At 37.2% G+C, this 24,862-nt stretch overlaps 2 protein-coding genes across 2 annotated transcripts in view; both read right to left on the reverse strand.

Annotated features, from left to right (window-relative positions):
* Nucleotides 1-84: 84 nt before the first annotated feature.
* Nucleotides 85-3,265, reverse strand: LOC133838238 (GATA zinc finger domain-containing protein 10-like). Its single transcript, XM_062269277.1, has one exon. It carries the CDS (start codon nt 3,115-3,117, stop codon nt 2,548-2,550), a length of 570 nt encoding a protein of 189 aa, XP_062125261.1. The 5' UTR covers nt 3,118-3,265; the 3' UTR covers nt 85-2,547.
* A 664-nt stretch (nt 3,266-3,929) lies between these two features.
* The window catches only part of LOC133838233 (sex determination protein fruitless-like), a 99,723-nt gene continuing 78,790 nt past the window's right edge, over nt 3,930-24,862 (reverse strand). The window contains 7 exon segments of the mRNA XM_062269271.1: nt 3,930-7,575; nt 7,577-8,336; nt 11,864-11,999; nt 13,638-13,877; nt 15,248-16,078; nt 16,147-16,347; nt 16,443-16,590. Of these exon segments, the coding sequence (XP_062125255.1) occupies nt 7,224-7,575; nt 7,577-8,336; nt 11,864-11,999; nt 13,638-13,877; nt 15,248-16,078; nt 16,147-16,347; nt 16,443-16,590 (2,668 nt within the window). The 3' untranslated portion in view covers nt 3,930-7,223.

A 24,862-nucleotide genomic window follows, 5' to 3' on the forward strand; every position in this document is an offset into this window, starting at 1 on the left:
TATATCAGATACATTCAACATATGTCCACATTCATAGTTCATAGTGATGATATGCTAACATTCGTTTAAATGTTTTTCTATAACATAGTTCTACAGTATCCTTATTTAATCGTAATTCATCAAATGGTTCGCTATTGAAATACCATACCATACACCCTACAACTTCACTATCAATTTCACTCCCATTTTACATTTGCATTCTCATTTCCTAATTCTCCCTCATTACATTCACTTAAACAAAAACTAGTCATATTGCACATACATAAGTTCAAAAGCTGTCTACTGTATTCAGGGTCTCTATGAGGAGGGTTCTAATGTTTTTGTTTTTTTTTGTTTTTGTTTTGGGGAAGTTGCATTTGCATTTAAAGTATATTTGGATTTAGCACCATTTTGCATACCACAAATTAGATATCGTCGATATTCTTTTTTTTGTTTTGTTTTGTTTTTAATAATTAACATAATTTCATTTTGTAATGTGTGTAGTTTAGTTTAACTATAGTTATCACATCATATATAGATAAATTTCATGTTGTTCAACAAAGCAGAGTTAAAATATAAAACATTAAACAAATATTAAGTCGGGGCAGTATCTGATGTTGCATTAATTACTAAACATTTCATGTTACAAAATTAAAAATTAAAACAAATAAATAGTATTAATATGTAGTATTATTAACTCTTGAACTCTTTTTTTTCTATTCTTTTTTCACTTGTTTTTTAATTGTTTTTGTGTTTGTGTGTGTTTTTTTTCTATTTGTTTTTAGGCAATTCATGTGCGCACCAGATTGGATTCAACTCGAAAAACAAAGTGGCAACAAATAAAATAAATGTACAACAACAAAATAAGATTTACAGAACTACTACTTAGTAAAGAAGAATTTGTAAAAAATATATATAATATAATATATATGTATGTAATATAAGTAAAAGTATTAGAATAGTATATACAGTGGCTTATAAAAAAATGCTGCAAAATTATCAATTAATCATAATGTTAATAGAACTAAATTATTGATGTATGTATTTGTATTTGTATTTGTATTTGTATTTGTATGCGTGTAGACTGGATAACAAATTAAACACGCCCTCTAGCCCTATTCCGACACTCACATGCATTTACAGATTTGAGTTTAGAAACGTAATGGGACAGGGGGGGGATGGGAAGTGAGGGGTTTTGTGGGTCTCTGTTCCTTACTATAATACAGGGTAGGGAGATTAGAGAAATTCATCATTCACATTCACATTCACATTCACACTCACACTCAGTTACACGCATGTCTAGTATGTTATAAATAAATTAACATTTTATATTGGTTGTTGTTCTTGCATGTGTTTAAATGTATCTGTTATTTGTATATATGTATAATTTATTTAGTAATTAATAATAGGGCATCGTATGCATGTCTTCTTCCAAGTTTAACATTAAAACGCACAAATTTTGTACATAATCAATATTATCAAATTTATGTTAATTTCTATGTGTGTGTGCAACTGGTCTAAAGATACATTAAATATATTTAAATTGATATTGTTTTATTATGATATTTTACAGTTCGGTATTATAATCAATACAGTTGACATTTATATTGTACGAGTAGAAGAGTTAAAACATTAGCTGCACTGAAAATCTCGCTTTTCAAAATGTCTTACAAGTTTTGTGCCTTAGATTTCTTTTGTAAAATTATAGAAAGTTATTGTGTGTGAGTGTGTGTATGTGATGTGAGTATGTGTGTGTGTGTGTGCATATTAGTGTTAAATGCAACAACGAAACAGGTGCAAACAGTGCAGCCAATTCGATTGGCACAATACTTGCCCCACAGTTGGCACCAAACAGCAAATGGATTTAAATATCTAACAATTAGAGTTAAAATTGTTGTTGCCATATTGGGATTAATATATGTTATATATATGTAATCTTTCTCGAAATGTTCTATATAGTATTTTTTGTTGCCTTCAATCTCCATAAGTCCTCTGGTGGCTGCCTTGGAAACCCTGTTGTTTGCCTACTACAAGTTCATTATCATAATTATCATTTTTATTTCATTTTTTTTTTGTTTTCTGTATTTTGCTTTGTTACGGTTAAGTTGGCTTATAATTTATGTATCTATGAAATTGCAACATATGAATCCAGTTGAAACCATGAATCGTACTCAGGTCAGCTTTTGATTCCATTCACATTCTTTTCATTTCATTTCCATTTTTTTTGTGTTTTTTTTTGTTTTTTTCCCTATATAATTGACAAATAAATTTGGCTTACCATAATATTTTGCAATGCATGGTCAACATTAAAGATTTCATTCAGTTAGTTCATTATATTTATATATGCTTAGTCTGAGTATCAATCGGTTGCCTTCTTGCTTTACTTGTTGTTGTTCTTGATGTTGCTGCTCTTGCTGTTGTTGTTGTAGTTGTTATTATTATTGTTGTTGATTTGTTGCCACTGTTCACGGTGGCAGCTGCCTGTTGAAGCTTCTGGGGTTGTTAGCATAACTGTTATAATTATTATTATTATGATTATGATTATGATTATTAGCGTTAGCATTACTATTAGTAGCTGTAGTAGTTGAAATTGTAGTTGTAGTAGCTTCCATTTGATTGGCATTTGTTGAAATGGTTGTTGCTGTTGCTATTGCTGTTGCTATTGCACATGGTTTCGTGGGCAACACGATCGCTGTTGCCACAGGTTGTCAGCTGCTTCAGCTGTGCCATATAGTGATTGAAACTCTGCCTCATGCAGCTCTCCATATCACGTGGCTCCTCCTCAAGCTCATTGTCGCTCTCATCAATGACAATTGTTTGCGTTTGAGGTTGCTGTTGCTGTTGTTGCTGCTGTTGATGTTGCTGCTGTTGGTGTTGCTGCTGCTGTTGCTGCTGCAGTTGTTGCAGCCTCATGTTGCCGTTGTTTAGTGTTGTTTGCTGTTTGGCCTCATAATTTTGTTGATAATAGTTACGCGCATAGAAATTAAAGGGCGGCATTTTGTGTTGTTGCTGTCGCTGCTGTTGCTGCTGGTGGTGTTGTTGTTGTTGCTGTTGCTGGAGTTGTTGGTAGTTGCTGGCAAAGTGCGGCGCTTGTTTAATGGACTCGTCTAGGCTCCATGCACTGTAATTCCAGGACATGTACTGGTTGTATCATTCACTTGTTGCATTATGTTGCTGCTGCTGATGATGCTGTGGCTGCAACTGTTGATGCAGCATATGCTGTTGCGCCAGTGCGTGGGCATGTTGCTGCAACTGCTGCTGTTGTTGTTGTTGCTGCTGCTGCTGTTGCTGTTGTTGTGACTGTTGCTGCTGTTGATGTTGCTGTTGCTGCGCGGCTGTAAACGCGGCAGCTGCTGCCGCTGCCATTGCCGCTTGCGATGCGGCCGCTAGCTGTGTCGCCGTGGGCGTGGCAGCGCCCACTGTTGTCGCTGAGGCGGACATTAGGTTGTCGAACTTGCGCGTGTCCGGGTTGTACATGGGGTGCTTGAACTTGCAGTGAGTGCGCAGGTTGTCGCTGCGTGTGTACGTGGCGCGGCAGAGGGGGCACTCGAAGCGGCCAGGGAAGTGGACGTGGTAGTGGTTGCGAATGTGCGTCACGACCTTGCCGCACAGCTTGCAGCGATGCAGGTTGCAGCCACCGGAGAGACGCTCAAAGGTGAGCCGCATGTGCCAGGCCTTCGAGCCTGTATTTGTTTTTGCATTGTTTGTATTTCATTTTTTTATTTTTTTTTTTATATTTAATATGTATTTGCATTTTCAATTCGTTTTCAGTTTCATTTTCATTTCGATTTCGATTTTGTTTCGGGTTTTTTGTGATTTTATTTTTGGTTTGGTTTGTTCGTTCAAACGCGTAAAGAAAAAAGAAGAGAAAAACAATGTTGTTGTTGGTGATTCACAGAAACAGAAAAATCATTTTTATAATTATTCTTAAGCTGTATAATTGGAATGCATTTTTGTTTTTTAGCATTTTTCTATATTGTAATTGTAATTGTTTGCCCTTCTTTAGCATTGCCAATGGGAAAAGTGGAAATTACGATAAATTTTTGTTGACTAAACGTGTATTTAAATTCCATATGACGTCTTGACTGGGGTTTAGTATATGTATATATAAGTAAGTATTGTATGTACTGGAAACTTAATTGTGTTTGCTTGGGGGAACCATGAGAGGTGTTTGTTTTTTGAGGGGGTAGAACTTGATTAGAGTTAAAAAAACATAAGTAAGAAGAGAATTGTTTGTCATCAAAGAAATTCACGCAAAAATTTTGTTACACCCAAAAGAAAACAATTAGACAAGTATTTTGAATAAAATTTGGAATATGTGTGTGACAATACGAGAAGGGAGGGAATTAAATCAAATTAAATGTACTAAAAGTAAGTAAATTGAGCCAAAACGCATCACGTATTGGCAAAATGATATTTGCTTAACAAATATTTTAATAATATATATGTAGTGTTGTTATTATTTACAATCAATATCAATATCAATATTTATAAGTCGAGAGAGAGTCGGATTAACTATATTCAATGATGGCAATTCAGGTGCTGATATACTTTGAAGAACCCAAACCAAATTATGTACGAATATGTAGACGATTATATTATATAATATATGCAATGAGAGAATATATTTTTATATTCTCTTTTATTTTTAGTTCGCTTTTTAATATGCCGATTTGTTGAGAGAAGAACTAAATATTTATAAGTTTGTTGAATGGTTTAATAAATGATGAGTGTGTGTTGGTTGGTTGTTTTTTTTTATGATTGACTGTTATTGTAATTATAATTTGTTCTATTTGGTTTTGTTTTTTGTTTTATGCCGAAACCGCATTAGTTTCAAGTTGTACGGGGGCTAATTTGATTATTTTTTTGTTTGATTTTTGTTTTTAGAGGGGGGAATGCTAAATGTATGAATATACAAAGGGGTATCAAAGGGGGCCAGAATTCACGGGTTATACTTTTGATATGAACACGGAAATTATGTGGGTAATTTATTTTTGTTTTTTAAATTACTACTGATAAGAAATTATATTAAGTTTATACATATTAATAGGGTAAGAGAAAACAATGAGTAGGACAGAGAGAGAGAGAGAGTGAGAGAGATAGATATAGAGTGAGAGCAGAGCCAAACATTGGGCCAATTATTTGGTATGATTAGCACATCGATATCGAACATATTTTCAACACCCCTCCTGCCTGCTGCATACAAATAATGAACAAAATCAAATAACAAGATCCTTCCAATAAACAGAACAGAGCGAGAAAGACAGTGACAGAGAGTAAAAAAGGCGGAGAGATAGAAAGTGAATGAATAAAGAGCAAGTGTTTTTTTTCAATAATAACAAAAAAAACAACTCATAAGTAAAAAAGTATAAACATTTTTCAATCGTTTTTGGCCAATTCCTGTTTTTTTCCAGTAATTTTTATAAAAATTTGAAATTTTTTCCTTTTGTATAGCTTTTTATAAGATAAAGAAAACACATAAATAAATCGAATACGTAACTTAGACATATATGCATTAATAAGATATGTAAATAGTGTATATTATATATTATATTTATAACTAATGGAACATATGTAGCTAAATCATACTGATTACTTGTGATAACTTGAGTTTAATTGCTTAAGAAGAGCTTAGAAAATGAAACTTACCGTAAGTAGAAAGTGCGCTTGTTGTTTTTTTTTTATTATTATTGATTAATTTAATTGTTTTACTTGAAATCGATTAAGTTTTCTTTTATTGGGTTAAGTTGGTTGATCTTGGTGTTAGTTCAGTACCTAGGGGCAATAGTTGTGATGTATATTTTTTTGGTTGGTTTCTTTTAATGAAAAGAACTGGAATTTGATTTGAAAGAGATTTATTAAGTAAAGTTTAAGATGTTAAGTAATGTTGTTGTTTCATATATATTTATATATGTATATATATCTATATCTTTTTTTTAAGTTTTTCTTGATTCTTTTGCTTTATCTTTTATGTAGAGTTAGAGTTGCATAAATTGATTTGATTTTTGTTTTCAACTACGACTAGCTGTAAATATAATGCATTTGAATTTGCATTTAAACTGTGTATAATTTTTAATTGCTGAATATTTTTGTTTTTATTTTGTTCCACTTTCTTAGCAAACCACTTGACAAATATTTACGAAATCAATTATGTATTGAAATTAGTATGCAACTTATAGACTTCGGTGGGTGTTTGCCAAAGATACGAGTACTATCATAAATAGAACGAATGAGTTCAATGCACTCCTTACATATCATAAAGTGCTCAAGGGCCCATTCAAATTTCTGCACTTTGTGGATGCTATTGAAATCAGACGTTTTATATTGAATTTTTAATTGTTGTTGCTGATTTCAAAATGACACAAACAGTCTGGATAAAGTATTTTCAAATAATATTGATCTTAGGTGTTCTAAAAGAATATATTGCTTTTCATTATCGCTTTCTTTTCAGATACTCATTAGTCTCGTTTGTTGCCTCTGCATCTATTATAATTTATTTGATTTTCTCTGGACGTTAATATTTGTTTATTTAAGTGTATTGTATATAAGAGAATCGTTAATATGGCACACAACTTTAATTATTAGTTCAAAACTCACTACAGCACATGTTAAATGTTCAAAAATCATTAAAAAAAAATAAATAAAAAAAAAACTGATGATAAAACAACTGGAAACGCAAAGTTGTGGAATTCTAATGTAATACTTTTCAAAGTTTGCTCTTAAGTACTGGTCTCGGTATGCGGTATTTTTCGGCTAATATTCAAGTACCATAACTGTTTAAATTGTTGTGTAAAAAGCATCTAAAGGTTATATAAGTAACAATAATAAAAGTCTTTTAAATCAACTACAAGAGTACAATAAAATACATATTTTGATTTAGCTACAATCTGCTCGAATACCTTTAAATATTAATTATTACGTATTTATAGTTTGTATTTGAATTGTGATTAGATTTGAAATTGAAAACCTTTTGTTTTTGATTCGATTCAATTTGATTTGTTTAACTTTCTTCTGTTGTTTGTTTATCCTGTCATTAAGTAATATTTAAAATTTCTTTTTCTTTTTTTTTCTTATTTTTTTTTTTGCGGTGAGCACTGAAGAAACTCTTGGAAACTCTTAGGGAGCTAAGTACGTATACGTAATTATAACAACTCGGGTTGTCCTTTTGTTGTTGTTATCAGAGGGGGGTATCAATAGGACTAGAAATGATCGACTAGTCGGTTATGGTTAACTATCTAAAGTGATCACATATGTACATAATGGCTGAAGAAGCGATCCTTGATGTCCGCATGCTTGATCTTGCAATGGGCCTTCATATTGTCGCGCCGTGTGAACTTCTGTCCGCACACGGGACACTCATGACTCTGCGGTCTATGGATGTTGGCATGGTGCCAGCGATTCGACACGATCTTGTTGCAACTGACACACCGGTACAGGGTCGGCAATGTGCCCGAGAGTTGCACAAACAGCGTTGAATAGTCGATATTGTGATCCCGTCGATTGGCTGCTGCTGCAGCCGCCGCAGCAGCTGCTGCCGAGGTGCTGCTGCCCGAGGCGGCGCTTGACGAGCTCGGCTGTGGCGAGAGGGGGTGCAACGGCGGACTGATAGTGCGGCGAGGGGTGGGTGTGGGGTGACGCATGGTGGCCATGACCATGAGCATAGCTATGCGCTAGCTCCAACTGTTGCTGCTGCTGCTGGTGTTGTTGTTGCTGCTGCTGGTGTTGCTGCTGCTGCTGTTGTTGTTGCTCGTTGGGTGAGTGCTGCATGGCATAGCTGAGATGTGGCTGCTGTTCGCGATAGTTGTTGCTGCTGCCGCTCGCTGTCGGCGTGGGCGTGTGTGTGGGCGAGTAGGCGGCTTCCGCTTCGGTGGCTGCCACAATTGCGCTGCTGTGCCGTCCAAGGTTCAATGCCGTCTGCGGCGCCGTTGCCACTTGATGTGGATGATGCTGATGATGCAGGCTTGGATGTGGATGCAGATGATGATGTTGGTGATGTTGATGATGCTGCTGACGACTGCAGCGTATGGCACGCATATTGCGCTCCTTGCACTTGTATTCGCAATTGTAGTTGCTGTTGTCCATGAACATCTCCGATTGCGGCAGCTCGTCATCGTGCGGCGCATAGATGATGGCGCGCCTGTACTTTGGTGTTGCATGATAGGCAAGTGCAGCAGCTGCCACAGCTTCGGCCTCAGCCTCGTCCTCTTCGTCCATATCGTGATCATCCACATCTTTGACCACAGCCAGTGTCACATCGAGCCTGCCACAATCCCTATCTGCGACTTCAGCTTCGGTCTCGCCATCGACATCGTTCTCTGCCTCGTGCTTGCGGGCACTGTTAAAATATTTAACGCGACCTGCAAACATTTGCGTTTTCGTATTATGCGTTATCACTGTGGGGGAATGGCGATAGTTTTTTTTTTTGCCTACAGGTGAATCTATTAAACGTTTGGTTTTTGTTTTGGTTTTTTTGTGGGATTGCCGAGTGCGTGGAATGCAATGCCAGGCCGTGGATATTGCGCTCTCGTTTACATTCCATGCGCACAGTGGGCTCTGGCCAATTTGTTTTTGGTTTTTGGTAATGAACTTAAAGGTGTGCGGAATTTCAGCATGTTTGTTTTTTTTGTTTTTTGGCAGTCGGAAGAAGGTTGGTGAAACAAAACTCGCATATTGTATATTGTGTAGGCAGGTATTATTATAAATATTGTATAGTTGGTATGCAAAACGAATGGAACAACAGACAGCTACAAGAAATATTGTATTTCATAGTTTTTGGATTCATATAAAACATTTGGATAATTTTCGTATTTCATTTCATTTAGTACGTGTACGTGTTCATATTATAGATATTTCTTTTTGGTTTATCAGGTTGAACATAAGGCAAAAAATGTATATATATATCGTATTAAAAATCAAATGCATTGACAGTGGAAACTAGGAATAAAGCTGGCTGGCTAGCTTGGATTTTGTACGGGTGTTCTAAAGGCTTTTTGTTGTTCAAAATCATATTTCTTTATGGACAACAACAAAAAAAAAGAAACGATCAAATTATAATTAATGAAAACGTGTGTTTGTAGCATCTTAATGTAATTGGTACATTTTGTGTGATAGTCTAAAAGTAAATTAATAATTAACACAAATTAAAGTTTGGCCTTAAAGCTAAGGTATCATTTTGGTATTGGTTTCGGTTGATTTTGCTTTTTGTTTTGCAGGTTTTGTAAAGGACATTAGAGGCTCTAGAAAAACAATTCAGCTATAAATTATGTATGTAGTATATTGCATAATGGCATATAAGGAGTAAAAAACAACAGTGTAAACAAATCAAAATGTTAACTAATACTTATGTTTGTGTCATTTGTGAACATTTACATTTTATAATACAATTTCGTTTGTTTTATACTCTTTTTTATTAATTTTATATTATTTTTTTTCTTTTCATAATTTTCAGATATTTCAATTGGGTTTTCATTTCAGTACTTCAATGTTGCAACAAATTTTTAGCAATATTCGATAAATACTCTTTCTTTCTGTTACACAGTTTTATGCATATTTTTTTTGTAAACTTTTTTTTTCTGTTTGGGTGCAAATTCCAGTTCTTTTCGTGACCTAAGGATAGCTTGCAAATAGTTTTTGGTACGAAGATTTTTTTGTATTAGGGTTCGATTTCGTTTTTAAACTTTCATGTGATTTTTGCGCAATGTCGTGCCAATGTGCACGGCAAATATTCCTTGGCATTGCCGTTGGCGATGTGCATGGCGATGTTTTGCTTAGAATTCGTAAGACCGTAAGACTATAATCTCACACACACACATACACACAACACATACATGAAAACGCATACACACACACACACACACACACGCATACACTGAGTCAAAGAGCGACACATACAGATACACATATATATATGTATAAAGAGGCGAAAATATATTCGAAAAACATTTAGTAGATTGACAAACCAATTAAAAAACAGACAATCATTTACATCTCGTTAAACAGTGTGGCAAATATAAATTGAGCTCACATTAAATTATATATGCAGCAAGAGGTTAGTGTAAATATTCAACAGAAAAATTATATAGAAACTGAATGAATTTTGAAGCTGTGGCGTTTTGTTTATGGTTTTCTTTATTGTTTTTTGTTCATACCGAAAATATATATTATTGTATTTTGTTTTTTTTTTTTTTTTTTTTGACTGAAAGTTATTGAATTTGGTTTTGGTTTTTACGTATTCGATTTTCTTAGACAATAAGTTGCAACATTAAAGACGAAAATAGAGTTGAAAAATTTTAGGGTTTTCTTTAAGTAGTTTAGCAGAGAGTTATGAGAATAAGTAAATGGAAAAGTCTTTCACGAAAAAAAAAACATATTTTTCAAAGAATCAACGCTCTTTAACGGCTTCAAAAACAGAGAAAAAATAAAAGTCAAAACTATTTCAAGTGTTGGAGAAAGTTATTTTTTAGTTTGATATCATTTTAAGAATTTCTATAATGCGTGTGCGTGTGCTTGTATGTGTGTGTTCGTATGGTTGATTTATTCATCATGTTATAATTGTGAGCCAATTTTCTTTGTTTGAACTGAATACAAATTTTGTGGGTGTCAGCGGAGGCATTTCCTATATATGTTTAACTATGTGTCATAAGAAAAAAATAATAATTGTAATAATAATAATTATGATCGAAATGATAGAAACTGAACTTAAGATGAGAGAAATAATATTGAAATAGAGACATAAAGTTAAATAATAATACGATAATAATTATGATAAAAATTAAGAATAGTGAGGGCGTGTGTGTATGCGTCATAAACATGCAACATGCGGCAACATACATACTAAACCGTAACTATAATTTTACTATTACGATTACGATTACGATTACAAATACGAATACGTTAAGTGAGCTAATAATGTAGTTGTAGTTGCCTAAAGCTATTTATATATAGTAGAGATAACCATATACGAGAGTAATACAAAAAATAATAATGATGGCAATATACGACAAACAACAAAAATAATTAAATACTAAAAAATGAACGGATATATATGCATACATATATTATGATTTGTTTAAAATAGATATATATGCATATATATTGTATATAGTAACTAATTGGTAGGAGAGGTGTTGATCTGTTGCGCTAGCAAGTGGCATTTATCTCATACGAGAACTATTGTTTATTTATCGTTTGCTTAAGAGTTATCATTCAAAACGCCATTAAAAAAAAGATACATACGGAAAATAAATAGATAAATACATATAATTACAAAAGCATAAAAAGTAAAATAGGTAAAAAATAGGTGGGTAAATAAAACTTGATATATGTTTTTTGGTATTGATAGGTACACGCAGTCTATTTATATATACTTGTCTTTCAACGCATGAGTGGGGAAGGTGTACGGAAAAAGGTTAAAAAGTTTCCCTTACGAGTAAATGGAATTGGGGTCGGTTTTTCTTTTTTAATTTTAGAGGGAATATGGATACGATCAGATGCATGCAGGATATAATTTTTGTGGGACTTTCGCGAATCAGTTTTGTCTACGGTATTCGTGCAAAAGTTTTGCTGGGGATAGTTATTAACGGGTTATACGGAAAATTAAGCTAACAAAAAAACTCGCTACGTTTGTTTTTATATTACATTTTGAGTTTTTGTTTCTACAAGAAAATTTCGTTTGTTCTTCGTTCCGCTCAAACAATGGAAAAAGTAACAGTTTTGGTTTTTTTTTGTACAGAAATCAAATGCTAATTTAAATATATATAGTTTTGTTTATCATTTTTGGTTTTGAGTGCATTAGCTTCAAAGCACAGAGAGAGAGATTAAAAAAAAAAACAACAAAAAAAGACTAACGAAGAACATATTGAATGGGATAGATTAAGGTACTCACCGTCAATGTTGTCCGTCTGATCGAGTGGCAACTGTTTGGCGTCGTTGTGCTCCTCCCGCGCATCGGCGGCCTGCAGCGCATGCTGTGTCAGGAGCGTTGTCATGTCCTCGGCGTGCATTTTCATTGTGGCGGCGCTCTGAGGCGATGATGATGAGAAGAGAGAGCAGAGAACGAGATGAAGATGGAAAGAAATAGAGGGAAAGAGGGAAAGAAAGAGAGAGAGAAAGAGTTGGGGAAAGAGTGAAGAAGAGATGTTGACAATTGTAATTTCAGTTTTCACATTTAAGGGCAGAGTTTTATTTCTCAATTTGCAAAATGCTTCAAGCTGCTTAAAGTAATTACAAAAGCTACTAACGCTAAGTCTAATACTAATCCTGAGCAAGTGCATCATGTGTGTATATATAAAAGTGTTGTGTGTGTGCATTCGCGGGTATTTAGCTGGTTGGAGAACACCTTCAAGTGCTGTCATCGCCCACATTTATGGTGATTATATCGGGCGGCGTCGGACGCTTCACTCTGTTGGCAGTGGCAACTTGGTTGCCGCTGCTGTTGCTGCTGCTGCTTGTGGTTGCCATGCTGGCCAGATTGCTCTGCTCTTGCAGTTCACGTTCGTAGCAGAGACGATGCGATTTGCACTTGTTGTGATGGTTCACAATCTCCAGCCGAAAGTTCGAGTTGCCCTCGACGAAAGAGGTGCGTATATCGGCGAGTTCTGTGCTCCATTTGCGGCAATGCTTGCAGAACATTGTGTTGGCCAACTCGTCGTATTTTAGCCAATCGAATTGATATAGCCAATTGGCCCGAAAGCGTCCGCTTTTCCGCGATCCACTGCTGCCACTTCCACTAGCAACTGGCGGTGGTCCCAGCATTTGATTTGCCTCAAAGTTGCGCTGTTGCTGCTGCTGTTGTTGCTGCTGTTGCTGTTGCAGCAGACGTTGGACTGTGGTGTCGATCGATTCCTGCTGGTATTGCATTTGCAGACTCTTCAGTTGCGCCTCCACCGCCTGTTGCAATAAAAGCTGATGCATTGAGGCGCCGCCAGTGTTCGATTTGCTGCCTGAAAACGCGTCAGTGTCTTTTGGCTTGGGCTACGCGGCCATCAATCGATGGCAACACAACACAAAATGGAGGCAAAACAAACGGAAGAAGAAAACAAAAGTTGGGATAGATGATGAACTTAAGAAAACAAAAAAAATTGGCAAAACAATCTACTGGTAGAAGGAAGGATTTTTCGCTGTTTTAGTCAAATTGTTGAGATTTTTTCTTTTACTTGGCCGATATTCCAATCCGAGAAATCTATGAACCAAACCAAACCAAAAACAACCAATCCTTCGTTCTGCATTCCGTTTGCTTTACGCGCATTTTTTTCTTTTCTTAAATTTTACAAATCATTTTTCGTTAGCAGCTTTTTTTCATAATTATTTTTGTTTTTCTTTTTTTTGTAGTAATTACTTTTTCTTTTGAAGCATTTTGCAAATTGGCTTAGAGTACATAATATGCGTTGGTGTTGTCATACAAAAAAAAGGACAATCGAAGCTGCAGATTTTGTACATAACAAAAACAAAAAAAAAAACAATACTAAAACCAAAAAGAAATTACGAGTATGGATGTAATTGGAACCATCGCACCGGTCCAAAAGAAAAAAACCTTAACAATTAACTTAACAAACTAAATGCAATAACTAGTTTTATTTAACAATTGTTTTTCGATTTCTTCTACTGAGGGATTCTCGAAGATTGCAAGAAGTGGGTGGCAGGAAATTGTCTAGACTTACCGGCAAGTAATCGGGAGGCAGGGCGACATGATGCTCGCGATGCTGCTGTTGCTGCATCTGTGCATCCATTAGCTCCTGCTTAATACTGGCCGCGCCCACATTGCCACCGCCCACGCCCAGATGTCCGACTGTCATGGACAGTGGGGAATCGCGTCTACAGCCGCCCGCATCCTCCGACTCTGATGTGCTGCCGCCTGTCTTCGGCACAGGACTCGACTTGAAATTGCTGTGTGCACTGGCCTGCAAATGGCAATCGAATAAAAAACCAAAATAAATAAACAATGATTAACATAAAATTTCTTAAACACTTATCTGATAGCCTTATCAATACTCAAGCGTTATAAAAACGAGAAACGAGAGCGGCGCGTGCCAGCCACAGCGATAACCGTACACACACACCTGCTTACATATAGTATGTATGATCTATGATCGTGAAGAGTTGATAGACTCCGTACCTTGGGGGTAGACTTCTCTGCGTTTTTATTTTTTTCGGTTTTTCTTTTTTTGGCATGTCATGTGAGCGCTCAACTAAAGTCCTATCGTAAGTGCCAAACATAAATGCTGATGTAGCTGCTGTCAACAATTTTATTAATTTTTTTTTGGTTACTGATAAACAAACGAAACTGCCAGCATGACAAACTGTTTTGTATGCGCCCTACAGTAATGTGCACAAACTTGCAAATACTCTGCAGCTGTAGCTTTATCTTTATGGCGTTTGTAAATCGTCTTTTATCGTTGTTATTATAACCTAATGTTACCTAAACATATTTACAGCTCATTGTTTAGTTAAATGCAAATATTTATTCTATCCAAGTTTTGTAAATATGTATATGAAAATTCAAATTTGTTCATTATAAAACTTATTAAAACTGTATCTTTTCAATCAATGTAAAAGCAACTCAAATTTGTGTTCCGAATTTCTAAAGTTTTTACCACATCCACAAAACTGATATATTCTCATGTGAGGGCTTACAACTAGAATACATTGATAGTGTTTATAATTTTCATAACTTTTCGGCCTGCTTCAAAATTACTTGAAATCTTAAAATTACGTATACGACTATCAAATATTCCACAATTACGTACATATACGATTAAAAGGCATGCGCAGGCTGTGTATATAAATATTACGTATACGTATATTCAGGAAACTATAACGTAAAAGTCTATCAAGTATACGCATATTACGTATACGATTTGCTTATTCGAATTTTAAATGTAATATTTAAAATGTAACGAATGTAAATATGACGTATACGAATACAATACAGATGAATGTGACGTTTACGTATATTAAGTATACGACTAGTACTCAAATGTGATTTGAAAGACTATTGAGTATACGTATATTACGTATACGACTATAATTAATTTGACTATTAAGTATACGAATATTGCGTATACGATAATTATACATTAACTTTTGAATATTACGTATACGACAAGTTTGTGTCTAACCTACAAAATCGTTTCTATTATATTATTTCATTGCTATATTCATTTTGCTTAGTATATAGTATATTACATATTATCTTAAAACAGAAGAGATTAATATTTTCCCTTTCGAGTTTTATATACTATAGTTTGCCCTATTTGTCGGCTGTACTGACCTGAGAGTCCTGCGCATAGTGCCTGTCCTGTATGTGGGCCGCATTCGCATGATGGCTCGAGGACAACGAATTATCACAGTTGGATGATGAGTTCTTACGTCTGCGCTTACTACTACACAGCTGATCTACCGGCGTCGTCGAGAGCTCCCTGTCACGATCTCTGTCTCTGCTATCATTGCGCTCTCGGTTGTTGTTGTTGTTGCTGCTGCTATTGTTGTTGTTGTTGCTACTACTGCTGTTGTTGTTGCTGCTGTTGTTGTTATTATTATTATTGTTGTTGTTGTTGTTGCTGTTACTATTATTGTTATCCTTAGTACTGTAGTCCAGCTGCAGCAACTCATCCCGACTGTCAGCACGCTCGAGCGTGCCTCTATCGCTGCCCCGATCGCTGCATGCATCGCCGCGACTATTCAGTGCATCGGCACTCGCACTCCGATTGGCAGCAGCCGCCACAGCGGCGGCCATTGCAGCTGCAGCAGCACTGGCGCTGCCCACGCTGGGAGATCGTTCGCCGGCGCTGGTTGTCAGCCCCAGCGCAGCGACAGCGGCATTCACATTGCCACCGGCGGCCGCAACAGCGGCAGCCGCTGCCGCCGCAGCCGCAGCGGCCGAGCTGCGTTCGCTGAGGCTGAGACTGCTGCTGCTGCGCTGCAGATCGTCGCGCAGATCGCGTTCGCAGCGGGAGCGCAACGAGTCGCGAGAGTCACGAACATCGGCACCGAGGCCCCCATAGCTGGGACCACGTCCAGTTGGCGAACTGGCGGCCGAGTCGCGCATCTTATCGCAATCGGAACGATAGTTCAGATTGTTGTTGTCTGTGAGACCGCGCACCTAAAAAGCAAGCAAATGCAATAATATCAATAAATTGTATTTATTAAATGAATAAATGATAAACAAACCTGCAGACTTTCGGCGGTTTTAAGAAACATGGGCAACGAGCTCTGGCCCACATTGACCTCGCCCTTGTACATGAAGTCGAGCAGGGAGCGCATCTCTGAGTATCTGACATCTTTCAAATAGATGATGGGATGTGGATGCTGATTCTGTAGGAAAATCGTCTCGAAATATGGACTGCAGGCTGACAGTATGGTTTGATGTGCCTGCAATGCAATCACAAAATGTAAGTCATTAATTATACATTTGAATTGCGACTCGAATTCGAATTGTATTTCTCATTCCCATTCCCCATTCTCACCTTGACTGTTTCACCCTCACAGGCGAGGGTGACATCGCAGAGCGCCTCACGCTGCAGCAGTGAGGTGAGCACGCCGGTCAAATTTGTAGGATGATTGTTCCAGCGTAAACAAAATTGCTGGTCCATAGCTCCTTGTTCAGTGTTGTACCTGCAAAAAGAAAAGAAAGGGAATTCATAAGAATGCAATTCACATGAGCATGTCAAAAATATGTTTATCATATGGTTTAAAGTTACAAAAATGTTGCTAATTTTTGTATTAATTATTAGCACATTTGGTAGCCTGTTGTAGCTGGTAATCAAGCCAATTCTCGTGACAAGCTGAGATTATAAATTATAGCACGATCCGTCGCGTTTGTGTTAATTTGGTAGTTTGCTCTTAATTCTGGTTTCCCAAACTATTTATTACCATTATTACTACTTCTATTTATTTTCGGATATTTCACACTATGTGCGTAATATAAAATGTTCTTCATTTTCTGCAGGTCAACTAGTTTTTATCAGTTATCAGTTTCTTAAGTAGCTCACAGCGAGCGGAAGCGGAAACGGAAATATGTACTTGCCTTTTGGGCTTGTTATCGTTGTTATCGCCAAGTTCGGCAGTTTTGGCAATAGTAGTGGCAACAAATGGCAATTTGTCATTGAACACACAATTGTTTATTACACAACATCCTCTGAAAGTTCTGATGCCAAATTATTAATTGCATTTCCGATACGCCCTCGTTAGGCGTGTCCCAAATCTGATTCTATCTTTCGTTTCGTGGAGTGTTAATTGCCATTTGTTGCCGCCATAAACTGTTAATTACTCGAACATCCATGAAATTTTAGTTGTAAGCTGGGCATTTGGCATGACACCAAATGTAATGGCCTGGATAAGCTAATCTTAATTTATGATGTTTCCTGTCTAGGCACACATATTATATTACCTATGTACTTTTAGCTATTAATAGCATTACTAATGATTTAAGTGTGTACTTATGTACAACGGTGGTATATATAATAATTCTTTATGTATCATGGTACATTTTTTTTACTTTGTACTTTACAAGTTCGCGCTAATCTTAACAGCTTTTGGGCAAAGTTCTAGCTGGGGGCGTACTGCAAAACCAAGCAATTGATAAGAATTACTTTTGCTTTTCTTTACGCTTTTGTATACGTTTTATTTAAGAAAACAAAAGCAAAATGAAGAGCGTGAGAGAGCGAGAGAGAGAGACAGCGCTCACGTAAGAGAGCGAGCTTTGTGGCAAAGCTTTTCGTAAGAGCAGCTGTTCCTTAGCGACGCGACGCGCATTTGCTATTACAATTTGATTGTCGTCTACACCCTCACATACAAAATACTATTGAATGTATTGTGTGCGAAAAATACATACACACACAAACACACATTCACACTCACATTCAGACTAAATAATAGTGGGCACAAGGAACGTCAAAGAACTTTTCACCGTGAGCGCAAAATGCTCTCCTGAACCATCGATGTCTCTGCAGCCTAAGAGCGCAGTAACCAGCACCGCAATTTCGCTGACAACGTGTAACAACAACAACAACCGCAACTGTATCGACAGCGCGTTTAACGACATCATCAGCTAGCAGCGCAAACATTACTAAGTCTGTCGCTGCGCTGCCCGAAAAAAGAACAAAAACAATGAACCTATTAAGCCGGCTGTGCAGACTGGTATGGATCGCTACATTCAAATTAAAAGAAAGATGAGCCCTCTAAATTCTCAACGCAAAATAACCCGTGGCAATGCTAGCCTAGCTGCAATAGAAACGGACATGAACTCGAACCGATTCGCGAGAACGCGAACATTTGCAACTGTGTGCGTGTATGATGTATGTTTAACAGTAACAATAACAATAATAACGATTACAACTACACGCTCGCGTGAATGCGTGTGAGTGTGGGGCCCGGCGCTGTCGTAAGCGCTTTTTTATTTGCGACGACGACGACGCCGACGCAGACGCAAACGTCGACGCGCACGTCAACGATGTGATGTCTTTTTTTAAGGATCTGAAAAGCCGCATTCATCATTTTCGTTTCATAAAACGTTTTGTATATATGTATATATTCACTGTGTGTTTGTGCGGCTTCTAAAAATTTAATAGCACAAACAACTACATAATCGCACATACAACAACGCCATATACAGAGAGCTACAGCGGGCATTAAACTATCTCGCAGAGAACTTTCGCTTTCAGCCGAGTAAACTTTTGCAATAACTTTTGCTGTTAATTTGCTCCGCATTTCATTTATTTATTTTGCTATAGTTGTTGTAGTTTGCTGTTCCTTATACATTTTTCAATTTTCAGCCATCGTTCTAAATTTACTGGGACAGACGATCACGCGGCTTTCATTTGGTATTACAATTTGATTGTCGTCTACACCCTCACATACAAAATACTATTGAATGTATTGTGTGCGAAAAATACATACACACACAAACATACATTCACATTCACATTCAGACTACACATCACATTTTGTTTCGCAATGCAAAATTAATTGTGCATACAATTTTGAAACTTGTATGGTGGGCATAAGAGCACATGGTCTCTGTAGGAAATTAGATCTTCAGATGAATTACTGTGAAATATTCAGAGAATTTATTCAAAACATTTTACTGAATTCTTTAAATCTTCTTTATAGTAAATTATAACTTATAAGATCTCTATAGAATATATAAACTTTTGATAAATTTCGTAAAAATCATAGATTTTTTTGATTATCATTAAATTTTACTAAATGTTTTAAATAATCACTACAATAAATTATAATTTTAGAGTAAAAATCATTGAAAATTATAATTTTAGATAAATTACTTCTAAATTCTCTAAACGTACCCATAAAAAATACCAACAAATGTTTCTGATTTTGTTAAATGATCTCTACAAGAACTAAGATCTCTAGTTTTCTCTCATTACTACATAAACTGATCAAATAATGACTTAAAAAAATTTCTTACATTTTTAAAAAATTTTTGTCTATAGAAAATTATAATTTTAGATGAATTTCATTTGTGATAATCATGGATGAGTCCTATGATGACCTTCAAATTGTACCTAAAATTTTGTAAAATTATACAAGTCAACACTTTTAATTTTGTACTTATTTATTTAGATAAGCGCTTATCAGTTGAGACGTGTTTTGATAAGTAAATTTGTAATTGTTTCCGACTTTTTCGTTTTTGATTATCTTCAGTATTACACTGCATTATTATAACATATTCATCATTTTTTTGTTGTTAGAAACTCAAGTCATTATGAATCCGCAGACGATGAGTGAATCAATAAAAATTACAAAGTTTACATCTTGTCAAAATATTGTTGTAATTACAACTGGAACTGCGTGAATCAGAACTCAGAAGAACGCTAGACAAATAAGTGTAATAATATCTAATCAAAATAATAATTCGATAAGCAATGTTCAACATGTGCTAGATCAGTCAGAAGTTTGCTTGGAAATCGAATGACAACTTGTGATTCGAGTGAATATTAATGTAAATTTGTATTGTACACTTAAGCTCATAGTAACAGCGACTCTTAGGCGTAAGAGAATCTTACGAAGAAAAAAAAAGAGAAATACTTGTCAACAAATTAAAATGTTAATAATAAAAAAGAGAAAAAAAGAATTGCAGCGCCGGCGCCAGTAGCGATAATAAATCGCGAAACTGTTTTTTCAAAATGTTTCGGTTTCGTTTTCATTGACGAAGCACATCATCAATGCAATTCGCAATTGCAATTCGCAATTCGCAATTGACTGTTTGCAGTTTGCATTTTCACTTGCACTTTCAATGCAAATTTGCTGCGCTCGCGAGATTAATTTATTTAATTAATGGGTGCAATGGCAGTAGATACTTTTGCTTTCAGCTTTGCTTACGTAAAATTGTTTAAAAAAAAAATTTTTGTGCGCTCATTTGGTCGCTTATCAGAAACCAACAAAAACACATAATAGAACCGCAAAACAGAGAGAGAACTAAACACACCAAAGGAGAGAGAGAGAGAGAGAGCAAGTTAATAAGTTGAGCGTGGAGCTGTGAGCGATCAGTAAATTGCGCAATATGTTAAATATGTCCGCATTGTCCGCGCTGCCTGTTTGCTAGCCAAACAATGCTGTGTTTGCCTGTAATTGCTGTTACTCATTAAGTAAAGCATTCTGATAAAGCTAACAAGAGTTCTGTAAGTGAATATCTGCTGTAAACATTAATTGATAAATGAGCATAATAGGATGATTAAAATATTACAATTCTCAGTGCCAATGCAGATACAAATAAAGACGAACAACAAAACGTATTGTCACGTGCCCAACCCATCATCATCATCATCATAATCGTATAGAGCCAAACAGTACTAACTTAGATAATCAACGCTAACAACTCGTCACACACTCGCACACTCACATGCTCGGCTCATTTGCCAACACAACACGCGTCCTACGCGTCGTATCAGCAATGGCCTTCAACTTTTAGTTAGCTGCGCCTTATCGTGCGGCACAGCGACGTCGGCAGCGACGTTGGCAGCGTCTCTCCATGTGTGTGTGTGTTTGTGTGTGTGCTGTAAAAGCCAAATAGTTTTTCAATTTACACGTTCTAAATTGGTAAGCAGGAGGAGGCGAGAGAGAGTCGACCGAGAGTATCTGAGAGATACACGAGCACTTGAAAATTTTGCTACGCTGTGAGTGCTCGCCGGACTGTGCGCGATAATAATTATAAATACAAAGTAGTTTGTTGATATTTGTATTGTTGTTGTTGCTGTTGCTGTTGCTCATTTTCAATTTGACTTTGTTTATCTTTGGCGTTAGAACTTTACATGTTGGCGTAGGTTTTTTGCGTTTGTCTTTAGCTGCCGTGTTGCTGTGTTGTGCTGTGTTGCTCTCTTGTCGCTTTACTTGTTATTAATGTTTTTCGTCTACGTTGTAAATTTACCGTTCGAGTTCAACGGCCTAACACACGCTGAAAACCGCGCGTGAGCGTTACAAACTGTTCGCCCACATGGCCAACACGCAAATCAATCAGCCAGCCACACACACACACACACGAACGATATACTCGACAAATAGATCATAAATTGATGTAGCGCAAGTGTGTGTATTTGGAATATTGAATGTTTGCCCTTCAAGATCGAAAGCGGCGTACAAATCAACGCGAAAGATGCGCAAACTGAGATAGCAAAAAATGTATTTTATATTTATTAATGTTTTGCAGCATAGAAAAAGATACACACACACAGACAGACAGAGAGCGATAGATACGATAGATAAATTGACAGATACATGGTGCAGAAGGTAAACGAGATCAAGATTAGCGTCGTGTTTTGAGGTTCACCTTGGCTCAATGGTCAAATGTGCAAAATGAATCAGCAGCAGCAGCAGCCGAAAGCCAAAAGCGAATTCATTTGAATAAGCCGAGTAGCAATAGGTTTGGCCCCAGCTACAACAGGCAGCGCAGCAGTGAATTGTAAATGATGAAGGTCAACAGTTACAGATACAGCACACATAGATACAGATACTTGGCAAAACTAAAAAATAAGCTACAACAATATGATTGATCGAAGCAGCCAGAAAAGGTTATTTGGCTTTTGTCTTTAGGCCAGGGGTTTGGCCAGCCATCGCAAGGTTAAGCAAGAGGTTACACTCCACACACATACACACACACACACACACCACTCAGATGTGGGTCAACTTAATAACAATAATAATAATAATACTTGGCAAAATAAATATTGTAGAGTGAATAACATCACTTGTAATTTATTTTTATCGCACTTTACACACTCATAATTTTTGAAGCTGTCTCCCATTCGCTTACAAAATAATAAAGTAGCGAGAGAAAAAAGTGCAAGTGAATTGGCCAAAGATACGTCTGCCTGCTGCATATTGCATTTGTCAGATACAAATGTGTTAATTGCGCTACAGATTCACATGCGTGTTGCCAGGAATAGAATGCCGCCCACACGCGCGCAACTGTTTACGAGCCAGCGATATCGAGAGGATGAGAGGAGACTGAGGAGTGAAGTGCAATGAAAATGGGCTAAATTAAAACAAACGCCAAATCGTTGCGTTCGACTAGAACTGTGTCGAGTGCCGCGTGGGCGTCAAAAGAACTATTTGCTGCAAAAGTGCGAAATTGTGTAAAGTGAAATTAGTTGAAACTAACTAAATAGATATTCAGACACAAGTAAACATTGCCCGGATTGCATCTACAACTAAAGCTAAGCTGCTGCTGCTGTTGCTGATGATGATGATGTCATCTCCATACACTGGACTCCCAATTGAATGAATGGCCGCCTCTCATTGGCTCCAAATATGCTGTGTGTGTGTGTGTGTGTGTCCAATGGTAAACCTCAAGCCATGTGACTCACTCGGGGTCGAAGCGGAGCTGCTCTCTGTAATTATTACAGTTATGTCGCCTCGACGTTTGCGTTTGTGTTTGTGGGTGCCAAATGCCATAATCCGGCTCCATATAGAGCCGCACTCGCAGCCACAGAGAGAAGGAGGATGGAGGAGGAGCAAAGGGCTGGCAATGGGAACTTGTTGCCCGACTATTATTTTGCGGCTCGCACGAATTGGCAAAGCCCAGCGCAACTTGTTAGCACTTGAAAAGGCAGTTGCGACCATCATTCGATAGTCGTTTGTTGATTGTGAAATTTGCCGTGGGCAGAGCACATAAAAACTGAACACAATGATCTTTACAACAATGGAGAGAGAGAGAGAGAGAGATAGATAGAGAGGGAGTCGCACTCCCTTTTGGCTGCTTGTCATAGTTGTCATGTACTTGAGAGCAAAACACTTCAACTTCAGCACAACAGCACAGCGATGAAGCATCTCCATCTGGTGTGAGGGCCATTCACGCAATGTTAATTGCGACCGAAAGCGTTTTGCCAGCACTGAATTAGCATTAATTAGGCCGGAGTAAGGAGCTGCCAGGGATGCGGGCCAAAACAATTGTCCAGGGCTGCTTTATGAGCTGCTAATTGCTGAGTTTAATCAAAGCGCACGTTAAGCGCTATGTATACGCAATATATACACATATATTGCGCATACGTCACGTGCAACGCGCGCTATGTTCAATTAACACGTGAATCTCATGACGAAATTGCACGCAATTAATGCAGTTACTACTTAATAAAATAATCTAAACCTTTTAGAGGAAATATGTCTACGCAATTATAAGAAACATTGTATAAAATTCGTTTCGGCTGTGTCAAAAAAAGAGAAGAAAAGTGCACGACATGAAAAATGCAAGGCAGAAAGTTGTCTGGCCAATTACGTCAAGCGCCTTGTTGCTGAATGTTGTGTTAGGTCTCTTGGCAGACACATTTTGGGCAATTAAATGCGCTAATTTTCATTTATACGCGCACTCACAGCGCCAACTGCGGCAGCGGCAGTCTGCATGTAATCACAATTTTTGCCAGCATTTACAACGCGTCCTCCTCTGTGCAACTGACACTCGCAACGTTGACAATTTGCGTATGGTTTTTTGCGTTTGGCATTTTGTCTTATGCGCGCGCGTGGGCAGCCAACTGCACACGCTGGCGTATGAGTGATTTTATTTTGGCTCGCCTGACTGACTAACTGACTGACTGACTGTGTGTCTGTCTGACTGTCTGTCTGTTTGACTGCGTGTCGATGCGCTGCGATATTTGCAATTACAATGACACTTTGTGGCCGGTCTGCGTCAACGTCAACGACAGCGTCGCGTCGGTGCGTAGAAGAGCTGACCCAAATTCGAACACACTTAGAAATTGTCTACAAACAACAACAGCAACAACAACAACAATAAAGACAGCTTCGATAGCACTAAGTACACAACATGAAAAACAAACAGTCAGAGCAACAGCAACAGCAGCAGCAGCAGTCAAAGTGAGTGTGTGTAGGCCCACTTAAACCCTGCCGAAAGCAACCTCAAGCATTTGAAAGAACCAACAAGCGAAATGTAAGCACAAAAGACAAAAAATACAAATAAAAAACAAAATACACTCATACTCATGAAGCTGACAAATCGCGCACATTTTTCGCGCGCGCATTGCGTGGGCAGCAGCTGAGTGCGCTCCTTGTTGTTGTCGCTTAACTTGCCGTTGTTGTTGTTGTTGTTGACGTGGATCGCCAACATGTGGCCCTAATTCATGCAAGCGAATGAGCAAAATCAACGATCGTAATTATGTGCGGCAGGAAACGCCTAAGGTAACTCAGCCAAATCAAACGAGCTAAAAGATTCACTTAGACTGAGATCATGATCACGATCAGATCAGCGCCATCAAAATTGATGTAGGGCTGTAGCTAATTGAAGATTTGCCAATGGATTATGTAATTGAAAATGTTGTTGTCTACCCCTACACACAAACATATCAAATTTATTTAAATTACAGACTAGCAAGAAAATATTACTTATACGCAGTGAACAATTCGAAGCAAAAGGTTTTTCCGA

Source organism: Drosophila sulfurigaster, chromosome 2R, assembly GCF_023558435.1.
Source record: "Drosophila sulfurigaster albostrigata strain 15112-1811.04 chromosome 2R, ASM2355843v2, whole genome shotgun sequence".
In the NCBI taxonomy this organism is placed as follows: Eukaryota; Metazoa; Arthropoda; class Insecta; order Diptera; family Drosophilidae; genus Drosophila; species Drosophila sulfurigaster.

What these genes read in the sequence shown, in the direction of transcription:
- LOC133838238 (XM_062269277.1), bottom strand. Translation starts at nt 3,117, where the DNA reads ATGTCCTGGAATTACAGTGCATGGAGCCTAGACGAGTCCATTAAACAA.